The sequence below is a fragment of the Diadema antillarum genome, unplaced genomic scaffold (assembly GCF_040938485.1).
Source record: "Diadema antillarum isolate AM-2024a unplaced genomic scaffold, OU_Dant_1.0 scf00000215, whole genome shotgun sequence".
NCBI classification, from domain to species: domain Eukaryota; kingdom Metazoa; phylum Echinodermata; class Echinoidea; order Diadematoida; family Diadematidae; genus Diadema; species Diadema antillarum.
This window is the reverse complement of record NW_027271104.1, coordinates 1,231,082-1,244,388: the sequence shown is the minus strand read 5'-3', so window position 1 is coordinate 1,244,388 and position 13,307 is coordinate 1,231,082. Positions and strand designations below refer to the sequence as shown.

At 37.4% G+C, this 13,307-nt stretch overlaps 1 protein-coding gene across 1 annotated transcript; it reads left to right on the top strand.

Moving 5' to 3' along the window:
* The first annotated feature begins 6,966 nt into the window (after positions 1 to 6,966).
* LOC139724453 (arylsulfatase-like) lies at positions 6,967 to 13,012 on the top strand. Its single transcript, XM_071635594.1, has 6 exons — positions 6,967 to 7,312; positions 9,741 to 9,890; positions 10,470 to 10,582; positions 11,024 to 11,246; positions 11,698 to 11,862; positions 12,318 to 13,012. Exons 1-6 carry the CDS (start codon positions 6,967 to 6,969, stop codon positions 13,010 to 13,012), a joined length of 1,692 nt encoding a protein of 563 aa, XP_071491695.1.
* The last annotated feature ends 295 nt before the right edge of the window (positions 13,013 to 13,307 follow it).

The following is a 13,307-nucleotide window of genomic DNA, read 5'->3' as shown; positions in this document are numbered from 1 at the left end:
TCATTGGATCATGCTAAAATGAAATATAAAAACAAACAAACGAGTAAACACCATGCATCCATGTCAGCAAATAATCACAGAGTAATTGTCAGAGAGAAAGATATACCTTCCTGCCCAAACACTGATTTACTTTAAATGCGAGCATCTTCTTTAGTAGATACTGCCTTGAAGAGTTCATGACTGATGTTTATAATATATATACATATATATATAATGTATATAAGCACATGTATACTACATATATATATATATATATATATATATATATATATAATGTATATTAGCACATGTATACTGTATATATATATATGTGTGTGTGTATATATATATATATATATATATATATATATATACAACAAATCAACACAAATCAAAATATTTCGATGGCACTATTTAGGTGAGCAGAACGGTTCCCTGCTACTTATCATATGTCTTAGAATAAAATCTCATCTCCCCATCAGTATATATTCGAAGAGAGAGAGAGAGCCAGTGAGAGAAAGGGGGGCAGAGGGGCAGAGAGGAGTGAGTGTGAGTGTTGATATACGGGTTTGGTGAATGTGTGTCCGTGAGTGTTAAATTGGTCTTCATTCTAAGATTTCTAAGAAATATATATACGTATAGTGACAGCAAACGACTTAACCACAACATGGCGGGGCGGTGCAAGGACAGTTAAAATAATTGGCAGCAGAACTTCCACATAGACGTGGCTGATGTTAGGTTGCACCCCTTTATTCAAGCTTTCGGGCGAATGCCCTTCTTCAGGATTGTATTGGTGCTGAGTGCAGTCTTGTGATGTTGTCTTATATATATATATATATATATATATATATATATATAAATCAAACAGAAACTCGAGAATATTCTCACAAGAGGATATAGTTCGACGAAAGAAAAACAAATGACATACAACGAAACCAAAAACCATAGAGTCTTTAAAAAAATGGTAACACAAAAAATGGAGATAGCAAGGAGGTAATGACGCGTAATATACAAAATTATACGTTCTGTTGATTTACCATCATTTTGCTCTGTCTAACTCACACCAAGGGATGATTGGAGAACAGACCAAAGTAGAAATCGGAATGCTTAAAGATTCCTACTTTCTGAGGAATTTGAATACCGTGGTTTTCACATGCGTGTGACTTTAATAGCTTGTGTGTGAATTGTTTGCGTGCAAAGTCTATTTCTGTCAATGAAGAGTCATGTAAGTGAAGAGTATACCATATACAACGGCAGGCAAGATTTTATATAAACCAAAATGTATAACGTCAATTGCCCATTTTTGTGACATGTCTTTGAGGTGATATTACATATATATTTGTGGAGATATATGAATTTCAATTTCAATTTCAATTTCAATTTATTTTCATACTTCTCAATGAAGGAATGTACATCAAATATAATAAAAACATAGTGAATCATAATATCCGGCTTGGATGTACAGTAAATTAATGTAAGAATATAAAACATATAATGGTCAATCATCGTACGTTTGGTTCTATGTATAACGCTAAAGAAATATGACGGAACCTACTTAAAAGCGAGCTTGTTAAGCGTAGGTCCCAAATTCTGAACAGAGTGTAAAGATGAGGAGCACGGATGCAACGTAGGACCAAAATAAAGAGAAACAAAAATGAAAGGCAAAAATACCTGGTGCACTAACAGAATCTTCTCAATACATTAATAGTGATATACAGACAACCACATTCTGCAGATGTAAGAACAGTTGATTTAACAATGTTGACAATAGTGTAGTAGTATGATTTGAATAATGGTGAAAAGAGAACAACCCCTACATGCGAGTCCTCGGAGGAGATACGGGAAACCTAAAGAGTGAAGATACAAATACTAACATTCAGAGAAAATTTGGAATTAATTTGAATTAGAATTACCAGCCAGTATAGCACTGAGGGGAATACAACTAGTCAGCTGTTCACGCGTTCCGAAGGGATATTAAAGACTCAAATTGGATTCATTTCACCTCGAATGGCTGTCACGGATGTACGTTGTGTGACGATGGCTTATGACGACGTATGACGATGACAATGCAGGTCGATGACGATGTCGGTCGACGACGGGGCCCCCGTTACGCTGGTGCTGGTATGGACTGTCACGTGGTCTGTCGTAGCAACTCTTCGCGATTGCCGTTCGCGTGGTCGCTCTCTCGACGGACGTCTTAGCGGTGTCTCCTCAGCATCCAGGAGTGAAGTCCGGTCGACAGTCTATGCTCCCTTACTGCCTCGGAGCTGGTCGACAGTCGACGCCTTTATGAACCTGCCTCTTGCAGTGCCAATGGGTCCTTGACCCTTCGGGAAACCCGGAAAGGAAGGGATATTAGAAGGGATATTAAGGGATGAAGGGATATTAAACAACATTATGAAGTACGAAATAGAAGAGAGAATCAGGGTATATCATTGTACACTACATTTTTACACATGACCTGAAGTTGATGAATTGTTTAGATAATTATGATGATACTTCTGAAGATTTTTAACTATTTTGTTGCATCTTACAGCCTTTTCGCACTCTAGAAATACGCCCTGGACACAGTCATTTTGACTTTCCAGAGAAGGCGATAGCAGATATGTGGTAGAACTAATATCATTTCACATAAATCACGAAAATTATAGGATAGACTATTCAATGGTGCAATGTAGTATACAAAATCCAATGCAATTCAAAGGATTTATTTTCACTTCTTTCAATATTGTCCATCTTTTAGGCAGAGGGAATTTAATGAGAATGAAAGCATACGAAAAATTGGGGAAAGTCTATACTGCTTGGAATGACAAAATCTACACTGTTTCTACTTTTGCGCTTCTTTTTCCACCGATAAACCCTGGGTTTCAGAAAGGCTGGGCTTACTTTGTTCCATCGGGTGATGATCGCGTTCACGTTGGGTGGTTACACGATCCTTCGTAGGTGATAGGTCCTAATATATGAAGGGTCGGGTGAAGCGTTCGAGAAATGGTGTAAGTTTGTCTAAATATGATTGCAGATTATTAAAGCTTTCAACACTGTTGCTTCATTCAGAAAAAAACTTGAGAATCACATGAATTTTCAAGCAGGGAAGATCTATCAAATCTTATTCAGTAACAAGGATTATTTGTGTAAAGGAAAATATTTGATTTTTGTACAATTTCGCATAAGAAAAATATTTTTTAGTGAAGCAAGTATCATGGAAGGTTGTATAAGAGCGGCAACATATTTTCAGAATTAGATAATGAAAAACATAGTTAGAATTTTGAAAATAGGGGTTGCAGCTGTATATATATAGAAGTCGGAAATTTGAGGGAATTATACTCATAATTTCTATGCTGATAAAATAAGTTTTTTGACAAAAGCATATTCATTACTATTCATGCAGTTCTTCATTTTAATGCAACTGACCACAGTTCTCATTCAATTAGTATTTCTTTAGACTTTTCTATGTTCTCGAAGGCCTAGTCGACACAATTAATAATACTTTTTACTCTACACGTTGCCGCACCTTGAAATACATTGGGAACGCCTTGGGGTGGTTCAAGACTTATTTAGCTAAAAGAAGACAATTTGTTACATTAAAAAATAGTAATTCATTTATCAGGGAAGTTAAATGAGGGATTCCCCAGGGAAGTCTTTCAGGGCCGTCCCTATATCATTCATTATTTATATCAATGATTTTTGAATAGGGAAAAGTGACTAGCTTGGTCAGAGTTAATCGATTATCACTGAATTAAAAAAAAACACACAAAGTAAATTATTCATTTTTAGATCAGAAATAGTTACGATTTTACTTTGGAAAGTGCATCATATTTCAAATTTCTTGGTATTATTGTCTGATTGTAGATGATAAACTCTCTTGGAAAATACGTATCCAGTCAGTTAATTTTCTTTCTGCATTCCGTTTCCATACAAACTGTACGTATATATATATATATATATATATATATATATATATATATATAATATATAAAAAATGGCAATATGTCATAATGATACGAATTGTTCCAACACATTCATACACATTGTGGGATATGATTGTATAAAGAAAACAAATTGATCATATTTGCAAAATCATTTCCCGTAAAACGTTATATATGAACATGTTAAAATTTCATATTTATCAAAAAAAGTTAATTGCGTTATCCCCCTCTTTGATTTTGCCTTAGATTTATTAATTATGAAATTTGAGCTTCTGGCAATGCTCATTAAACGCTTCTGAACAGAGTTCTATTTGGGCAAAAGAAAGCTCTCCGTATCATAAATATGCTATTCTTACACACGTTTTCATACAAATGAATTTTTCGTCTCTATTAAAGTATTTAAAATCAATGAATTGTTGTCATTTTACTACAAGGTCAATTCGTGTACATGTAAAAGAACAGTTTATTCTCGCTTATTCTTTTTTCAATCTTATATTCCTCAAAAATCAGTGCTCCACTCGACGCTCCAATAATTTTCAATAACCACTTCTTCGAACGATTTTAGCTAAACTGGTCCAAATTACTGGAATTCACTGAATCATGACGTAAAGTCTGCTCTTTCTACATACTTGTTTAAAAGGAGATTTACGCTTTTTTATAATCTTATGACGAATCCCCAGAATCGGATAAGTGAACAGATTTATTTTGTCAACTTTACTATTGCTATACCATAGCCTGATCAGCTGAGGTTAAACATGATAAGAGTTTCTTTATTAAAGCTACCGGGTTCGCTGTGGAAGGTTTTGTTTCCAAAACGTATGCAATCGATTCTGGATGTGACGATTTGTTCTTGCTTCTTTTGTTTTGTTTTGTTTTTTGTCAATCAACCTCCGAGGAACATTATGTTTCTTATACATTCCTGTCTATTTTGTTATCTCTTTGTTATGTTAGCTGTTTCCTATCGTGTTGTCAGGTCAGTCTCTCCCCTAAGAGCAATCTTCTTGCCGACTGAGTCTCCTTCATGTTTGTTCGTTTGTTGTTTGTGCTTGTATCTGTTTGTCTGTGTGTCTCTTTAATAGTGGGGTGCCAAACTTTATTGTCGCTGTTTTTTCAATCCATTTTTGATTGACCTTTTTCTTTTTCTTTTTCTTTTTTTAAAGAGGGACCCACAATCTACCAGCATTGTATCTTGCTTGACAGACTTGGGCTTGGGCTTGGAGCGGTACTTGTGGGTGTTTTCTACTTTTAGTGTATACGGCCTATTTGTGTTTTTTTAATGTAATTTTAAATGTGTTAATGTAGGTAAGTAAATTGGCATGGAAGGGCTTCGAATGAAGGCGGTATCAGCGTGGGTGAGAGGGTTGGGGAGTAAATCTGCGCTTTGGGTTTAGGGAAAATCGCGGTGGATTGATGGAACTGGGATTTCATTTGAAGTGGAGGATAGATATGAATTATTTAGTATGATTGATTATTTAGAATAATGAAACGTGAAGTTTTGTTTTGGTTGGTTTGTGGAGGATTGGTTGGCTTACATGAACGATTATTCTTGATTTATCCAAGGTATTTATATATGGATATTTTCATCTAAGTGGAATATGATTTGTATGATCCAACGTATTCAAGGGGAATTTGATTGTTTACCTTAATCTTTTTCTTCTTATTATTAACCAGCGTGATTGATTTATGACTGATATACTGTTATCGATGTTGAAGAGTTAGTTCATTGCCGTATACATGGTATATATTTTAACACTGTCTTATTTCATGTTACATCATGATGATTTAATATAATGATGATTAGAATGAAATAAAGATCAAGGGAAGCAAAAAAAAAATCAAAAGTGTGCATGGGGGAGGATGGAAAGGATTAAAGGGAATAAAGCCCACATTGATCTTCATTTAGGCTTATATTATGTGGGCTAAATAAATGCAAAAATGTGCGTACAATAGTGATGTGTGGGAAATCAGATGATTGCGTCAAAAGATATGAATTGTTAAAGTTTTGGTGCCACCATCTCTGGATGAGAAGACAACAACAGTAGGCAATTCGATATACATATATATATGTAGTTATATATACATATATATATATATATATATATATATATATATATATATTATAGGACAATATAAAACTGTCGAATTGTTGTATATGTATATGTATGACCTCTCTGTAGTCCTTGGACTGTTTGTTTCTTTAGGTCAATATCATTTTCTATTTTCATCATTTAACCACTGGGGCTTTGATCTGCTGAAAATGATTGAAAGGTTTCTGAGCAAGATTTCAGGGGATTGTCAGTGGACAGTGGTCAATCTCGTTGTAGTTCAAACTCTGTTGGCTCACCTTTGGTGAGCGTGTCATCTTGTTCCATTATCATACATCTGATGAACTGTTTGCAAGAAAAAAAAGACACAATTTGCCTTTAAATAGCACTGCCTCGAGGCCTGGCTGTATGCGAGAAGATAAGTTCTTTCGCAGCATACCCAAGGCCGCTTACAATTGCTTGCCTCCATGAAGCAGGAAAATATTTCGCGCCCTTTTTATTCTTACTTTCTATAATTTAGCTCTTTCAGCTCTTAGAGGCAAAAAACCTCATAATTCCCCCTCCTGATTTAGCCAAAGTATAAGATACACAAAAACCCTCGATGGACTCAATGTTTAAGCTGATGCACCCAAAAGGATCGGAGAGAGCCGAAAAAAGGGTAACACATTCAGTATAAAACGTTTCATGCCTTTGTAGAGGTTTTGCATCATCTCTTTACGGGTTTGAATACGGTTATCTGTTTTCAACCAAACAATGGGGGTATTTCACACAGTTCATTTGTTTGTTACGCCTCAGTGCTAGCTTCCAAAAATATTGAAGAGGTTCCATGATTATTTTGTCGAGGAAAAAAAACACCAAATAACCCTTGATATCCTTGAGTGTCTGGAATAGCATTTAAATAACAACAGAACAGGCATTGGTTTATGGAAAACGTCATTGACAGGAACCCTATATAATCTGCAGAAAATATTTTGGTAGGGCATCTTTCGTCTTGCTCCTGGTGAAAGGAACTCAGGATGAAGTCTTTCGTCTGCTTTGGTTTGACGCTGCTCGTTGGGCTTGTCAATGCCCTTCCGCAGAGCGTTCTCGACGCTATTCATGATGAAGTCGGTGGTGAGTATCCAGACTGGCTGGAAATTCTCACGGGGTCTTCGACGTCGGGCGCAAATCGGGACCCCATGGACAAGCCCAACATCGTCCTCCTGATTGCCGACGACATGGGCGTCGGAGACCTGACGTCGTATGGTCATCCCACACAGGAGCCCGGCTTCATCGACGTGCTGGCCGGAGCGGGTCTGAGGTTCACCAACGGATACGTTGGCGACTCCGTCTGCACGCCCAGCAGGTCGGCTATCATGACAGGTAAGCAGAAGATACTGATTTAGATTTGTTGCTAAGGAAGACTGGATTAAATATATTTGCGATGTATTCGTAATTGTAATAGATTTTGAACTACTCAACCCTTCTTCATCAGATTTCGAATCGTGTTAAAAATTCTGGTCTGTATTGTAATATAACTTGTCTAAAATCTTGTTATCCTTCAATATGTAGCGATATACAGATTGACGGTATCATGATTTACCATTTTTCGTTTGAATATAATAAAATATGTGAAAAAGAATGACTATCGTCATCTGAATTTTATAACTATCATTTTAATATCTTGGCAAGCAAAAACGTGTTTTATATTCTACCTTTCAAGACTTGATAAATCATCACGGAAAAAAAAAAATACATGTCCCAGATATCTTTATTGAGTAAACTTACCACAATATTTTGCCGAGCGTATACGATATTTTCATGGAAGCCTAAAAAGTAGGGCCACTGTTTCTTCAGTAGAACTCAATCAGGGAAAGAATGGAATACGAAATCTTACATCCCTGTGAAGTTTGATGTGGCGCATGCAGAGATTTATTCATGAATACACTATTTTAAATGCATTTAAACTGAGGATTCTTTTTTATCATCACAATTGTACCACAGCTTACCGTATGCTGTTCACAATTAAGTGAAGAAATAGCCATTTTCGGATAACAATTCACAAGAATTTCAGTTATTTTTTACAATGATTTTGGGGAAAACAGTAAGGCAATGGACTTTTCCCTCTAACCGCAGAATCAAAAATTGTGTTCCTATGCTTTCTCCTCCCTTTCTCTTGTTCTACTAAGATCCCTCAAAGAGGAATTGTCTTATTCTGAGGTTTATCAATTTTGTCTCCCTATATAGTCACACTGATGATATTCTGGTAGCACATGGAATCTTTCTTCTAGCTATTTCTATAGCTTTCTTTCTTCCTTCATTTTTAATGGACTCTTACTTAAGTCTTATGGCATTGTTCTCGGTATATTATCACAATAATAGCATGCATGTCTCTCTTTATCCTGCAGACAGAACTGTTTTTAATTATAATTTGTGTCATTTTTTCGCACTCAACCGCCCTCATCTCATTTCCAATAATGTTTATCCGATGTACAGATGAAACTGACAGCGAGATAAAGCCTTTAAAATCTATTTGTAAATTCATTTAAAATAAACCCTTACTCTTCGAAACTCAAAAAAAAGAAAGAGGAGTCGTTACAAATCCATGACGTATATTATCACCAGACAATAGATTTCTTTGGCATTTAAAGAAAACGTGGAGTTCTTTTCATGATTTTGTTGACATGTTTGGCGATCGCCAGCATGAAATCTCTCTGGACATTTGTACAGGTAGAAATATTTGCAAATCTTCGTTACAGACAGTAGATGTTTTTGAAAAAGTCCAACGTTTTTAACGAGTAATCGAAAATCTTCACTCGTGAAATGACATTCTTTTTGTCTTGTCTTTCTTTTTTGTCGAAAATCGCCGTCCTGTTGAAATCGCCCGAGTAAATTTACATTTGTTTTGTTCTTTATTTTTGGTACGGAAAAATATCAATTCGCGATGTGTTTAGTTGTGTGTGTGTGCGTGTGTGTGTGTGTGTGTGTGTGTGCGTGTGTGCAATTTCATTCCTGTATTGTTCAAGTAGCGCAGTTCGGTGTAAGCAAAATCGAAAGTTTTCAAGTAGACCTACATTTTTAAGTTTCCGTTGTATCTCATTTGTCTTGTGTCCTTCCTGCAATGTACGACACTGATAAACAACAAATCATTAGCTTGCTAGTCTGTGCTTGCGGTGGTTTTAGCCCCTTTATTTCTTCTCTGAGTATTTTTCACAGTCATATGCTAAATATGTGATTCCTGGAGACTTACCCATTTCTCATTCAAGATATAATTTTGTCAAACAATTTGGACTGCTGACGTCTTTCCTTCCTAAAGTTTATTTCAGGTTTTTTCTTATCTTTGCCTTTCGTCCTCTATATCACATAGGAAGAGAATGCAAATATTTTATTTGTTTCAAATTTGGTGGATTTAAAACAGTAGAAAATACATTTCACCTGGATTAAGAAATCCCGTGTTTGAATTTTACCCGATGTGAGGGTTTTCATCAAACAAAAGATTTTACCTAAAAAGTCTTTATTTCTAGAAAATAAAGATAGCTGCCTGGCTTAGCTCAGTTATTGGTAATGCTACTTTTTATGAATGATAAGTAAGCGAATTGTATTGAAGATAAGCGTACATCGGTTGAACAAAACCGTGGAAAAACCTAAACCGATGCTGTAAAATGTGTTCATTAATGCAGCTGACTTCAATGCCAGGGAACATTGCATTCAGCAAGATAAGATGGTGAGGTTCAATAACCATATCTAGACTGATGAAAACTCTGTGTCTCCCCCCCCCCCCCCCCCCCCCCCCCCCTCTTCTTAACAACAGGTCGTCTCCCGATCAGGACTGGTGTATACGGTAACACCCGTGTCTTCCTCCCATGGACCAAGACTGGTTTGCCGAAGAGCGAAGTCACCATAGCCGAGGCCGTCAAGCCAAGCGGCTACACCACCGGCATGATCGGCAAATGGCATCTCGGTGAGTTCACCGAAGCAGCATCATGTGGTCAAATCCAGTCACCGCGTTTTGAAAACATTTGCCTCAAATAAATTTGTTAATGTAATTGCTAATTTGGAAAATCAAAAGCTATTACTGTTATTAGAGATGTGATTACAATGGGTCGACAAACGGGTTGTGGCTACACGAAAATTGTGTCCATATCAAAGTTTCGCAGTAACCTAGCTCTTTTTTAGCTTCTGATCTTAGTGATCGATCAGATTCAATTACATTACAGATTTGTCTTCATCCATGTTATACAAAACGATTACGTGTCTTGACAAATATATAAATCACCATTCATCCAATCATCAAACCAAAGCATAGCATCGTGTTTAGCGAAGCTAAACATTATTTACGACTTGACTTAGACAAAATTGAGCTGAATTGCTTTGCAAACATACATGCAAAGACAAGAAACTAGTCAAAGGTTTCCAACAGAAAATAAAGTGAATGAAACAACGAATTTCGCTGACCTTGCAAGAACACTTCATGAACTGCCTGTGATTGTGAAACAAACGAATCTCTCACCCTGTCTGTCTCTTTCTTATATTCTGCCAGGAATCAACGAAAACACTTCAACAGACGGAGCTCATCTCCCATACAACCACGGCTTCGATTTTGTCGGCCACAATCTTCCCTTCGGCAACAGCTGGGCATGTGACGACACTGGGGTAATTATGCCTTTTCTGATGTACATGTCGCTGACATGCTAGTCTTTAGGGACTTATACGTTCTTATCGCCAGAAGAAAAAAAAACACTCTAGGAAAAAAAAGTAAAACTTTTTCCACAAAACATTTGATGCTGTTTAGCATGTTTGTAATTCCTTAAGTTCATTAATAATTTTCTCCATGAATTCACATTTTGTCAACATATACACAATGCACTATCGATGAAAGATTTGCTAGAAATAGTTATATCATCATAATATGTACAAAAACAGGAAGAAATCTCAAAAAGCTTGTCAACTGTAGACATAAAAAGGTTTAAGATAAAAAGTATTTTTTGTTCACAATTTCATTGAAAGAAACCAGTTGCATTTACATTGAGTTACCGTGCAGTTTGGGCAGACACTGAACGAGGCTGACCAAATACTATCTACCTTCCGATTTAGCTCCATATGGACTTCCCCCGTACCGACGTCTGTTACCTCTACTACAACGCAACCATAGTAGCTCAGCCGTTCGAGCACCGTGGACTCACCCAGCTATTCACCCAGGATGCTGTCGGCTTTATCGAGGACAACGTCCACAACCCGTTTTTCCTCTACATGGCCTTCGCTCACATGCACACCAGTCTCTTCTCATCGGATAATTTCACCTGTTCATCTCGCCGTGGTAAGCCTCAAAGGCGGTACTCGTGATTATTAATGACTAGTCCGAAGGATATCAGATTGCATTGACAACAAAAAAGAAAAGAACATCATGGGTATTCCTATTTCTCTGGCAGCTATTCGCTCATATCACGTGCTGCCTGAAACAATCTTGCAATCAAAATTGCATAATAAACAACAACAACACGATTGTACATCGGAATTTGCATTGGACTATACAAACTCACACGGGATGCACGAATTCCGTAGGCAGACCGTCCTCGGGTGCACAAATACTGAGCCAAAGATATAACTCAAAGTGCTTATACTAATATAGGATATTTTAATGCCCTTTACCACTCTATTTGAATTCTAAAATGTCAAAAGAAAGAGAGAAAAAGTAATGGACTTAAAGTCTCAAATCACACCATGCAATAACATTTTTCAATTTATGGTTTCTTGATCCTTCCTCTCAGGTCGCTATGGAGATAACCTGAACGAGTTGCACAATGGTGTCGAGACCATCGTGCAGACCCTGATTGACAACAAAATCGAAGACAACACCATTGTCTTCTTCATCTCCGATCACGGTCCTCATCGTGAGTACTGCGAGGAGGGCGGCAGCGCCAGCATTTTCCAAGGTATGTGCAAAACAGTCTAAAAGTAAATTGAAATGAGGTTAAAGAAGCGTGCTAGGTCCCCGAGTACCATCTTCTCTTCCTATCTTCGCAAGCATTGCATTTATGTCAATTATTCAAAGAAGAAACCAGTTATCTCATGCAATGAATATTCTATAGCAATACTGAAATTACACTTTGTTGAATCAACACATTAATGCTATAGTTGGTAATAAGAGCAAACAAGGAACTTAAATATTTTTTCCTGCAAATTGGGCTATATGAGTTTGCTTCTGCCTTATATCTAAAATGATAAAATAATAGTAATGAAGTTATTAGCCTACCAAAGATATATAAATATTTCACACTCTGATAGTAAGTTAAAAACGGACTACGATTACCTTATACAGATGTGAGTTTTATCTATTTGCATTGATCTGTATTTATTTATTTATTTTCAAACACATCATTCGTCACAGGTGGGAAGTCACTCTCGTGGGAGGGTGGTCATCGTATTCCTTACATCGTCTACTGGCCCAGTATTGTAACACCCGGCGTCTCCCACGAGCTGGTCACCTCCATGGACATCATCGTCACGGCAGCCGACTTGGCAGGCTCCTCTCTCCCTACTGACCGTGTCTACGATGGCAAGAACATCAAGGACGTCATCCTGAACGGCGCCACATCCCCCCACGACAACTTCTTCTACTATTGCAAGGACAACCTGATGGCCGTTCGCGTTGGAAAATACAAGGCCCACTTCCGCACCCAGGCTGTCCTGCCACAGCCAGAGTATGGGAAGAGATGCGATGGCGGCTTCCCCATCGACGATTACTTCCTCTGCAACGAGTGTGAAGGTGACTGCGTAACCTTGCACGACCCACCCCTTCTGTTCGACATCGAGAGAGACCCCGATGAAGCCTACCCACTCGGCACATGCGGCTACGAAGACGTGCTTGAACAGGTCAAAGCTGCTATCGAAGCTCACGAGGCTGTCCTGGTCAAGGGTACTTCTCTCTTGGACATCCAGGATAAGACCAAGTCCATCGTACCCTGCTGTAACAAGGACACCAACTGCATCTGCAACTTCGATTACAAGCCAGGCGTTCCCGAGTGTTATGACTATCTTCTTGATGTCGTCACAAGGCACAGCCTCCACGTGAAGATGCCATAAATGAGACGAAATAACAAATAATGTGTCGGTTGAATGTCTTCCTGAATGACCCAAATCCTTCTAAATCAATTGAAATGAAATTTCAGTTGCGATTGGTCTATCTTTTGCAATTGGTCTATCTTTTCATTCTTTTCTATGCTCTGTATCATTTGTAATAAAAAGCAAGAAGAAAGAAGAAAACGGTGTAGGGCTGTATTCGTTGAAAACGAAGAGCATTTTTTTATCATTAACTCTGGAAAATGTGAAATGTTTACGAAACACAAAGGAGAAATAAACTTACATGCAATACTCATAA

Bases quoted from the DNA above. Each gene is read 5' to 3' on its own strand.
- LOC139724453 (XM_071635594.1), top strand. From the start codon at position 6,967: ATGAAGTCTTTCGTCTGCTTTGGTTTGACGCTGCTCGTTGGGCTTGTC. The intron at 9,891-10,469 runs GTGAGTTCACCG...ATATTCTGCCAG, and splicing joins GATCGGCAAATGGCATCTCG to GAATCAACGAAAACACTTCA. The intron at 11,863-12,317 runs GTATGTGCAAAA...CATTCGTCACAG, and splicing joins CAGCGCCAGCATTTTCCAAG to GTGGGAAGTCACTCTCGTGG.